We start from the raw sequence: 12,243 nt of genomic DNA on the forward strand, positions 1-12,243 counted from the left end.
TGGCACATTTGTCTAGTTTGTAACTGGGGGTAGCAGGATCAAATATTGAACCTAGATTAAGAACATTTCTATATAAATATATGATAATTTTACCAACCTAGCGGGTGCCATACCACCCCATCCTAAAGGGTGGATCCGCCACTGTGTGTACACACTATCCTTCTCAGATCCCACAGTGTAGGATAATACTCAGTATGTTGTTGTTGTTGTAATGGATAAAAGTTAGGGTAACTTTTCTGGCCAGTGGCATATATGGAATTTTACATAGGTGGTATCATAATTTGAAAAAATGGACAAATGAATAAATTACTATAATTACAAGGGTGTTATTTTCTATGCGTCTCCCAATATTTTTATTTTTTTTATAAATATTTATTGAAAATATTTAACCAAGCGGTGTCCCGTAATATCGCATGGTATAAGGTGCCTACACCCCTTGTTTGCTGGTTAATAGTATTTGATTTGACGTGACATTGGGTGGAGCTATATCTAACTACCCCTTTCTAACTGCATTGATATGATGATACCTGTATCAATGAATAGTCTTGTATTTCCAGATACAACCTTAATAATGTATTAGATTCGATATAAAGTACCAGTAGATGTTCCTAAAATAGACAAAAGACAGACCCTAAGGGCTGCGGTTAGTGGTCAATGTCAGTCAAGTTTAGAGATGACATTTAATTATTCGAATGGTAGGAAATACTCAAATACTTCTTTTGTTATTAAGCCTATTTTTGGCTTTTTGCTGATAATAAGAGAATCTTTTTCCAAAAATACATAATGTTAATGTTAAAAGAAAATTGTTCCAAGGTATTAAAACAAGAGTCCGGAACTAAAATAATGATATTTTAAACTCAAGTGACCAAAATAAGTGTTAACATAAAGGGTGAACAATTTTATATATAGCGCATGAAATAAATACACTATATGTTAATGGGGTCAGTTATCTCGTTAACGTACAGCGCAAGTATTTCATGCACTTACACTTTAATATCAGTTTCAACCTCGGCGTCTGCAATGACTTTTTTACTTAAGAAGATATTTGAATTTAGTTTTGTGTTTTTGTCATCGGACTGTCAATCTACTGATTACTCTCCTCAAAATGTAATCTCCTTATAAGTCAATTAATTTAAATATTTAATAATATCACAAGTAAATTCGACTGGAAATCTGAGGCGCTTGACAAGTGTTGGGAAATTCATGAATAGGACTTTCCTGGAAAAACTTATCCGCATTTACCTCCTTACTATTGAAATAAATACTTACATATACTATTCCCTCATGTCCATTTTAATTACTTTAATTTTTTTTTTCCTTTTTCTTGTAGTTCATAATATTTAATTTGATTTTTTCAGATATTAAGAAGGATTTAACTTCTTTTTTCTAAAGTTATCCTTGGAATAAAAAATCTTTGAGTATTTATTTTATTTTCAAAGAACACATTAAAGTAATACTAAAGGTTAATAAGGGTCAACTTTATTATTAATTAATGTTAAAATGTGAGTTTCTTAATTTGAGTGAAAACAACCAAAAAAAAATCAATTAAAATGACCCGATGTATATCAATTCGGTCATATTCATTTCTGTCCTTTTTCATATGTCATTCAAAGTTTGAACGCATATAACGAAAGAATATTTAATAACATTAATTACAAAGATGTTAATTAGGTTACTCTCATCTCTTCCTTAAATGAATAGTATGAGCTTTCTCGAAGTAGTTAAAAAAGTAATTCATGTCTTTGGTTTTTAAAAGTAAAAAGCATTCTCTGGCCTAACTTTGTTATTGAACAGATAAAAAGGACTGAAGTGAGTATCATTCAGATTTTAAGTGGAATATGATATAAAAGGACAGTAAAAAAAAAGTATACAACGCAGAAATACATGAGTTATACATTAACAAGATTAACTATATCACAACTCAAAAGAGTTCAAATTGCAATCCAATCCGCCACTATTGATCCAGTTAAATTTCATACTCTTCCGTTAAAAATGTGAGAAAAAACTTAAAGAGAATTCACTCATTTATAAATCATAACCTCGATGATAAATACAAGCACTTTTATATATTAAAAAATAATTCACCTCTTTATAACTTTTATCTGCTCAACAAGATATTCAGTATGTTTATTATAGTAAAATCATGTAACGATTTTATCTGTACGATCCGCTCAATTCAATCACAAATTGAGAATTGAGCTAACATGGCTTTTGACTTATCATTTTTTTTTAAGATCATATAAATGACATAAGTGTCATTAAATTATTATCAGTTTATTGTTAATTATCTCTTGGTACTATCTATCAGTTGTTCTAAATATTGTAGAAAGAATTTACGCGAATCCGGATGCATGCACCAAACTATGTTAATCTACTATGATTGAGTGATAAATTAAAGTATGAATATATACATATATAAGTTTACCATGGCTTAGTGATAAACTTTACAGAAACATTTTTGCTTGGCATATACATCGAATGCAAATACATTTCTACATATTTATAGTTCTGAATTCAGCATTATAAGAAAGTGTTTAAATTAATTTTTTAAACTTTTAAGAGATAAATTCAAGATTATTTATGTTTTATCTCATATTTTTATATGCAACATAACTTTCATTTTCAAAATGTTTAGATATTGATAATTATTATTTTCCTTAGTTTATTATTGCCTCATGCCAAGTATTTTTTTTTTTCCACACATGATAATAAACCAAGTATGAAATTGAATAAAGTTGTACCATAGACCAACTGTATTATTATAAGCAACTAGTTAAATTACGCTGTTATAAACAACTAGTTAAATTACACTGCCATTATTATAAACAACTAGATCAATCATTCTTTCTTTCGGTTTACATTTTATTCTTTTTTGGCCTATTCAGGTATAAAGTTGTTTGTTGGAAACAATTGCAACAACCTTCCGTTATCGTCCAGCGGTTAGGATATCTGGCTTTCACCCAGGAGACCCGGGTTCGATTCCCGGTAACGGAATTTTTTTCCTTTTTGCTTTTTCCCTTCTCAAATTGCCTTGATCAAGTTTACTCTTTGTTTATTTATCCGATTAAAAGGGCATGTTTCACAGTATGTTATATAGAGTATATACTCTATCTCCAAATCATGTGAAGAACGAACAACAACAACTTGCCAAAGCGAATTACCAAAAGTGGAGTCTAGAAAGGATAAGATGTACGCAGCCTTATCCCTACCTTGGAAGGGCAGAGAGACTGTTCCGATAGACCCTCTGATAAAATAATCCAACAATAATTGTGACTGTATATAATTCTGCATTATAATCCATACAAAACTTGTTTGTGAACCGAACGATCTCTAACAGTTAATAATCAGTATACATAAAAGGATAGTGGAAAATGTACAATATTAGGTAATAAGGACCAATTTAGTTACGTTTTCATGTCTGCAACACATGAATCCTCCAAACAAAAGGCTGAAAACCACCTCAACATCACCAAAAGGAATGAACTTAAAAGCACACGACAAGAATAAGAAAATTGCATTTGACAGAAAGCTTCTTTCGCTCTCTCTTCTTTATATCGCAAGTTTAATTGACTGCACTTCTGAACTAGACACAACCTTGTCAATTCTCCCTTATTGCCTTTTCGATAACAGCCTGCAACAAAAATCAAGCAAGAATTTTTACTTAGCTGTCAACGCCATTTAGGAATGTACATGGACCAACTACAGGAACAAGCAATTAGTTCTCCAATTGGATATCATCAGACCCAAAAATATATGACATGAAAAACTTGAAGTATTAGACAAAATATAAAGACGGACTAGTTCATGATCTCTACATGAGATACCTGAAATGTAAACAAGTTGAAGACTCCTCAATCTACTTGGCACTAATATATGGTCTTTATTCCCTCATTCCACAACTTGACAACATCCCAAGGCGAATAAGAGATTCAGATGTAGAAGCTAATAAGAAGGGGAACCTTGGAGCAACGATCAAGTTATCTCCATGTGTCCTATAGGTCACGGGTTCGAGCCGTGAAATCAGCCACTGATACTTGCATTAGGGTAGGCTGCCTACATCACACCCCCTTGGGGTGCGGCCCTTCCCTAGATCTTGCGTGAACGCAGAATGCTTTGTGCACTGGGCTGCCCTTTTTAGATGTAGAAGCTAATAAGGTGGGGTTTAGGGAATCATTAGTATGCCTATATATAATAACCTCTGACAGAAATTAAATGTATGCAAACAAGAGATAGAACAAATGCTTTATATTTCTGTTCAAAACAGGAAAGTAAATTAAGCTCTATAGCCTTTGTTCCTTTTTCCTAGAAAATGTGTACTGTTGCTTTATCAACTATAGCATACTCTCAAGTTCAGTGGAATTCTTCTGAACAAATACTACTGCAACAGCAATACCTTAGAGAATTAAGGGTAAGGGAAAGATAACCAGACAAACGTCAGCATTGGAAGAGAGAGAGAGAGAGAGAGAGAGAGAGAGAGAGAGAGAGAGAGAGAGAGAGAGAGAGAGAGAGAGAGAGAGAGAGAGAGAGACAGAGAGAGAGAATGGTGGAGTAGTTGAGCCATAGCGCCTGATAACTTTCCCTTCCTTATCAACCAAAAACTTGGTGAAATTCCACTTAATTCTGGAACCTAAAAAACCACCTTTGCTTGCTTTAAGGAATTTGTACACTGGGGCGGCATCTGGACCATTAACTCGCACCTGAGCATCAAATAGTTTGTGATTCCAGTTTGTTACCAAAACCTCTGTGTTGCAATCAAACAACAATACAAACTTTATTCATAGATTTGTTCAAAATCTTAATTAACAAGACTGGACGAACATACTATGCAGAACGTTATTCACAGCAAGAGGCTGCTTCCAGATTTGGGCAGAAAGACAAGAATATGTTCATGATACATCATAAATTCATAACTGGAAAACTTGATCTCTTTGATTAAAATGAAATCACCTCCAAACCTAAATCTTACCCTGGGTAAAATAAGAGTTTAATAGAGATATGACAGTTTTCAAGTTATTTCATGTAGGATGTGAAAAGATATAAAATTGGACTCTTTAAGACTATAAGAATCAAAGCTTAATTGTTCTAGAGAAAGTGTGGTTAGGCGATATGCCAGAGACACATAACAATTGACAACAAATTAGACTTTTGGTCTATCCATTTAACTATTGTCAACAAAATGGACATTTGGTCTAATTCAATTTCAAAAGCTAGCTCATGAGCTGATAGTTGGACAAGACCATATAAGGAGATAACAATTCATTCCCTCAATGGGACTTAACCTCACCCACCCCACTCCCATGGCTGGACATAGACAACATAACATGGGGCACAATATCGGGTAAACAAAGAATTGATGTGATTTGTCTGGTCCTATACTAAGAAAAATGGATCTTGCGCTTAACTCAATCCCAAAGTGAGCTAATGAGGTTAGGATTGTCCATTATTATATAAGGAGACAACAACTCATTCCCTCAACTTAATGTGGGACAATTAACAATATTAAACCACAACTAGATCAACATAAGAACAAGGGATAATTTCAAGCCAAACTATGCAAGACCATCCTTGCTGAGGGAAATTACATGTGGTTAATAAATAATCAAAATATTTTAAGCATTTCAATCTGTTGATGTAGACTAGTGTTGAAGATATAATTAAATACATAAAATTATGCTCACTATATAGTTTAAACTTTTTGACAAGATGGTCACACATTTCAACATGGTACCAGATTAGGCAGAAGTCCTGGTTTCGCGTCTCACGGCTACCCACTATCAAATTGAATTTTCACGTGCTCGGCCCCAAAAAATCAGGCTCGCACGTGAGGAGGCGTATTGAAAACATAATTAAGCAAATAAAAATGTGCTCTTTATAAAAGCTTAAGCTTTTAGATGGGATGATCACACACTTCAAAACTTCAAAATGAGTAACACATAGTCATATATATTTGGAAATGTATATCAATTGTTCACTTTAAATATAATGTTGTCAAAAGTTCAAGTGAAATAATTCTAGAACAAATTATTCAAGCATTTTAGAGAAGGTAACAGTGTGTTGGGGTTTGGGGGGGGGGGGGAACTAAAGGATAAGTGGCCTAAAGAGAAGGGTATCCAGTGAGGATGAAGCAATTACTGTCAGATACTCTATTTTTATTTATGTCAGAGATTTAAGTAGAGCCTGCCTAACTTTATAGTCTATTATCATACAATAGCAAAGTGCATAGTGATAATGTATAGAGGTATTTAAACAATTACAACTACCACTACCATTTCCCAACAAAAATTGATCAGCTTATTGGTCGTTAACAAGATAACCAACCCTTTCTCCACTAGGTTCTTTACAGACATTTTACCTTGATTACTTTGCTCTTTTCTTTTTGAATGATTCAGTAGTAAAACTCCAAAATCCAAGTATTATGAATAACTTATGGTAGAACAGAATAATAAACAAAATATCAGAACATATCTGAAGTCTGAATGTTAAGGTGAACATAAGAACAAGAAAGTCCAAAAACAAAGAATGAGGGATGGTATAGCCAACTTAAAAACAAAAAAAAGGGAGGGGGGAGGGGGGAGGGGGGAGGGGGGGATGATTTCAGCCCTAGGTTCTGATTATTCATGACATTTTTTGTTGAAGGTAATGATAAGCTAACGACAAAATGGAACATATTGGCAATCTTGCAAAATACTCTTGAGGACAGTCAAGAGGATCCATATGGCTTAACTAAAACACTGATCAAATGATTCTTGAACTCCTATAATTACTCCAATTCTCTTCTAGTCATGATATTACGTTAAGCTCGAGGAGTACGCAACCTTGGCAGTTATGACAGCATGTCACAATTGTCACTTTACGATTTGCTCCAAGTATAATCTTTACTTTATATATTAGCCCTCCTTGCAAGTTGTTACTAGCGATGTCAACATGAGGCTGTGATCATTTTAATCGCCAACGCATATAAGTTGATCCTTCGGTGTGCATTATAATAGGGAGGATTAAAATGAATTAAGCATCTTCAGATTTGACTTTTTCTTTACTTCTTCAGTTTTCCTCTCTCCTTCGCTTTGCAACTACCAGAACTCTTTTTGTGTTCCTTTGATTTGAATAAGAGTTGTGATTACTTTATCGAGGCAGAAACACTTATTTGCTAAAAGATTTAAGCAGTTTTGTCCAGCCACAGGTCTTGTACTTGGACCAAATTATAGCTGGTGAAGGAGATTAGACAACTATACCAACGTGGAACAATGGTTAGAGAGCCCCAACCCTATTTAAGGAATAAAGATACTCTTGGCTCCCACTGAATATTCAGGAGGCTTATTAAGGAAGTTTATTACGAACTATATCCTGATAAGCAAACCATTAACCAATCTACTGAAGAAGGAAAGATTTGAGTGGATAGAAGAAGCAACTAACGCCTTCTTAGAACTCAAGCAAAGCCATAATGACAGCAATTGCATTAACCTTACAAAATTTCAGCAAGACCTTTGTAGTAGAACGATATGCATGATATAAAGGAAAGGGCTGTTTTAATGCGAGATTATATACGAATTGCATCCTTCAACCAAAGCTCCTATAGCCCTAATACTCACGGTTATCAGCATATGAAAAGAAACAAAAATCCCTATTGATTGTAGTGGACAAATAGAAGCACTTTTTACAACTCTCATACTTCAGAATTGCAATAAATCACTTCAATTTGAAATTCTTATTAGAATATAAGATTAGTACAGCATTGCAGCAGAAGGGACTAATCAGATTAATTGGCTAAAGTTATGAAGTCCAAGGAATAGACAATGTGGCTGCAAAATGTACTGTCAAGGAGACATGAGATGCAAACCAGTTGCAATACCACATTCCTAGTTGCAGCAAACTGGGGACAAGAAATGCTAACTAGTTATGAACTTAAGAAGGGTGCAAAATTAAGCAACGTATGTCTGCCTTATGTTGATAAACAGTGAATTCCTGATACTACTTTACAGAAATGTCACTCCAATATAAAGGTAAAGTGTGAGGAGGCAGCGGGTTGAATAATGGAGGGTATGCAGCTTCAATCTTAGGTGGGCATTCAAGAATTTTAGCTACACAACAAAAACTTAGATTTGGTGCTCTGCTTGCCCTCAATTGCAAATGATGTTAAAAGATGGTATAAGATGTGACATTTGTCAGAAGAGCAAGGCTGAGAATGTAGATAACTCAATGCTTCTGCAGCCATACCTATCCCAAATAAAGCTTGGGAATACATAGCCATTGACATTATTTAGAGCCTACCCAGATCTAAAGGAAAGATGTGATCATGGTCATCATGGCCGTACAAGCAAATATGCACATTTTTAATCCAGACTTATCCATTCACTGCTATAAAAGTAGCAAAGGCATTCTAAGTTAAAAGCTTCATAGGCAGAGACAAACCTTTCTTTGCCTCATTCAAAAGGATTTAAAAAATAATGCAGGTTAATTTGTAGTGGAGCTCAGACTCAAATAAATGGGCAAACAGAGAAGCTCAATAGGCATCTTGAAACTAACCTCAGATGCATGATTGGTCATCAGATCATAAAGTGGAAGAAATGTCTCTCTTTGGCTGAATATTGGTAAAAATTACCAATTACCACTCAACATAGCAGGACGGATTATTTCAAGCGGACCCACCCGTCCACATCTCAGGCAGGAGGGGGAGCACAGACCCCTACCGCTCATGCGCTAGGATACGCTTCTGCTATTTATCAGACCCCGGGGTACTACCTACGGGCGGAGTTCTCCCGATTGCAGTGGCTAGAGCAGAGACCGTTGAGGAGCAGACGCGGCTGGACAGATTTAAGAGACTTTATCCTCCCCAATTTGGCGGTGAGCCGTCAGAGGACCCACAAGATTTCATCGACCGTTGCAAACACTATTTAATTCTCTATGAGTTTGATCCACCATCTTTCGACTTGGTATCTTAGTCCAAGTTGACCTTGGTGGATCAGCCCTTCAAGAAATAGCTTATGGATACGGTAAAGGAAAACAATTTACAAGAAGCACAAAACAGGATAAAAATGCAGGTTAAGGGGTATTTGCAATTAGCGATAAGATTATATATAAAAGTTACAAACTTACGTGTTCGAATGTCCACATTGATTGAGGTAATGAGTTTTGTCTCCTTATGTGGTCTGGACCGATTTTCATTTCATAAGCTAGCTTTTGGGATTGAGTTAGGTCTAATGTCCATTTTCTTTACATAGTATTAGAGTCAGACACATCCCTCTTGTTAGTTATTCTAATGTTGGGAACCCATGTTACCTTATCCACACTCCAAATGGCCAACCATGGACGTGTGAGGGGTATTAGAATGTCTCACATTGATTTATGGAATAGGTTGTTGTCTCCTTATATGGTCTTAGTAAATCCTCACTTCATAAGTTATCTTCTCGGGTAGAGTTAGGCCCAAAGTCCATTTTCTCTACACTGTAGGCAATCCTCAGTACCTATTAACAAGAACTCGAAGTTGTCCTCTGAGTATTTTGAGTAATACCAAATCATTCAAAGATTTGAAGCAACCGTCTAAATTTTTTTTTTTTTAACTGCTAGTACATTAAGGAATTCATCAGTATTCCATGTCTCACATCTGAAGAAGAGGGTTGTGAGAATGCAACTCCTTCAACTAATTTACCAGTTTGACACCCCTTATTCGAAGCAATGGCTATACTTGAACAGAGAGTGATAGAAAAAGGGAACGTAACAACTAATCAAATATTAGTTCAATAAGTGAATCTTTTAACATAAGCCCACATGAGATAATTTTCCTTCACACGTAATTTCCAGATTTCTAACCTTTTTTGAAGGAGAAAGAAATGCATATTACTTTACAGTTGAGAAAGAGCAAGAGAACAAATGGCAGCTAGAACTGCATTTCAAACTTTTGAACTTTCACTTTAGTACCAGGTCACACATTATTTTTTATACTAGCTCTCATTGCAAGCTCATACTAGTGTCTTCAGTCTGAGGTTGGGAACTTTATAACTACCTAAGCCTATAAATTGATGCTTTCATATTGTAATGGCAGGAATGGGATGAATTAAGCATCTTCTATTTTGAACTTCTTTTCCTCTCTTACAGATTTCGTTTCCTTCTCTTTGCTTTGCAAAACTGGCAGCTCTTTGGTTCCTTTGGTTTGATTTAGAGTTCTCCTTACACAGTCACATGTTTCTACATTCATTACTTTCTAGTTCACTTGTTTTTCTATCATGTCCAAATGGTTTCAAGTGCTAACCAAAAGTTCGAATTATGGATAAACACTTTAGAAAGTAAGTTTGTTTTAGTATAAGAAGAAGATAAAGTAGATACACAGAAGACAGCATAAATAGAGTGAAATTGAAGTGAGATTAGACGGGATTAGTGATTACAGTGTATAAATATAGAGAATTCAGATATCTAGGTTTGATATTCATGGATAATGGTACGAAAGATGCAGAGATAACACATTGAACTAAATTGGATGGTTTAAATGAAGAAGTGTTACCAGAATGTTATGTTATAGAAGGATACTTATCAAAGTGAAAGCAAGTTCTATTGAACGGTAGCAAACATCAAATACTACAGTTGATGTTAGACCACCTCTGAGGTCCGAGATGAGTGTATAATAGAAAATTGCACGTAAAGGATCAAACAAGAAAAGGTGGCAGTGGCTTGAGATGATTTCACCATGTCGGCATGTCCAATGTAGGCTTTTAGATGCACTGGTATATAGGTGTGAATGCATGAAATTGAAGGTGTTAAATGAGATAGGAAAGACCTAAAAATCACATCGAAGGATGTTATCTAGGTAGATTTACCGAAAAAAGAGACTCTAAATTATTGAATATTGGGTACAAGTTCAAATGAAGCAAAATAGATAGTGAAGATTCATATTGCCCACTCAAACAAGCTTGGAATTTAGGTGTAAGTTATTGTTCTTTACAAACTGTTTCCATAGCCAGCAGAGAATATGCTTATGACTTGTGTAAGCCAAAGCATATGTACGAGGATTATTCAGAATGTAACAAGAAATAATGCAAGTCATTACGATATAGGGAAAGGGCCATAAACTTCAAAATGCTATCATTCTATCAGCATACCTTTTGGAAAATGGGATATTCAGCCTGAAATCTTGTGCACGCAAATTCTTGAGCTTCCTGACTCGTACCAGGCTCTTGCTTCAAAAATTGGTTGCAAGGGAAGGCCAAGACCTCAAAACCTGAAAACTCAATTAAAATATATACATTAAGAGTCTGTACAGAGGCACCGATATATTTCTAGCAAGAGTGAGCAAACCTGAGAGAAACAAAATGCTGAAAGAACATAAGAGCACAGAAAAGAAACAGACCAAAACATTAAGCAGAGCACCCACCTTTATCCTTGTATTGGTTATAGAGTTGAGTCAATTGGGTATAATTGGTGCTTGTGAACCCACTGTTTCAAACAAGAAGAAAAAAACACTATCACCATACGCACAAGTAGTACCATCAAAATTGTCATGGCAAAGAAACAGAGAACCAGTGAAAAATAGCTTAAAGTTGAACATTTGAATTGAAAAATGAAAAAGAAAAAGTAGTCGAGCTACACGCAAGCTGGCCGGACACTAGATATTTCTTCTCATCTCTCTAAGTCTTTTTGGTGGACAGAGTTACTGGACGGGGTTATCAACAAAATGAAAAAGAATAAAAAAACAAGAACTGAACAAGAGAAGAGAAGAAGAAAGAACCATTTGGAGGCAACATTAACGACAAGAAGCACTTTGCCTTTGTACATGCTAAGGTCTACATCTTTCCCTCTAATGTCCTGGAATATAGGATAACAAATAAACACAACCCATCAAAAATAAAGAAAAATAGAGCAATGATAAGAAAAAGAAGAAAAAAAAAGCTTAAAGAAACCATTATAAAGGGATGACCTTGACGGTGAATTCGTGGATTGATTTCTGTGGAACTGATTTAGAAGCACCCATTTTTGTGAATTATAAGTCTACTGGAGAAATGAATTTAGGAATGGGCAAAGATGACATAGTAATAAAGAGGGATTAATTCCAATAATAACAACAGCTTTTGGCTAAAGGGATAGAAAATAGGTATCTCATATCTGGATTTCTTGAATGTGAATGCGGTTGGGAGTTGGGACCTTCACTTCATCTTTCGCGGTGTTATCACTTTTGCCCAAATCAGCAGTTATTCCCCAATCGCATGGCTTCCACTCAACATGACAAACTTTCTCGGACCAATTTATGTTTGACCG

General features: G+C 35.1%; 1 protein-coding gene and 1 non-coding gene across 3 annotated transcripts; one reads left to right on the top strand and one right to left on the bottom strand.

Moving 5' to 3' along the window:
• Nucleotides 1–2,922: 2,922 nt before the first annotated feature.
• Nucleotides 2,923–2,994, top strand: TRNAE-UUC (transfer RNA glutamic acid (anticodon UUC)). Its single transcript has one exon. It is a non-coding gene; the product is annotated as a tRNA-Glu (tRNA).
• A 259-nt stretch (nucleotides 2,995–3,253) lies between these two features.
• On the bottom strand, nucleotides 3,254–12,174 carry LOC107764552 (putative glutathione peroxidase 4). 2 transcript variants are annotated; one of them, XM_075237794.1, is made up of 6 exons: nucleotides 11,906–12,174; nucleotides 11,717–11,793; nucleotides 11,363–11,424; nucleotides 11,091–11,209; nucleotides 4,530–4,697; nucleotides 3,254–3,631 (listed from the first exon to the last, which is right to left on the bottom strand). In XM_075237794.1, the coding sequence occupies exons 1-6, from the start codon at nucleotides 11,957–11,959 to the stop codon at nucleotides 3,599–3,601; spliced, it is 513 nt and encodes a 170-aa protein (XP_075093895.1). In that variant the 5' UTR covers nucleotides 11,960–12,174; the 3' UTR covers nucleotides 3,254–3,598. The 2 variants fall into 2 exon arrangements, with proteins under 2 accessions (XP_075093895.1, XP_075093894.1); XM_075237793.1 differs by lacking the exon at nucleotides 3,254–3,631 and having other exon boundaries at nucleotides 4,380–4,697.
• Between the last annotated feature and the right edge of the window lie 69 nt (nucleotides 12,175–12,243).

This window comes from Nicotiana tabacum, chromosome 19 (assembly GCF_000715075.1).
Source record: "Nicotiana tabacum cultivar K326 chromosome 19, ASM71507v2, whole genome shotgun sequence".
In the NCBI taxonomy this organism is placed as follows: Eukaryota; Viridiplantae; Streptophyta; class Magnoliopsida; order Solanales; family Solanaceae; genus Nicotiana; species Nicotiana tabacum.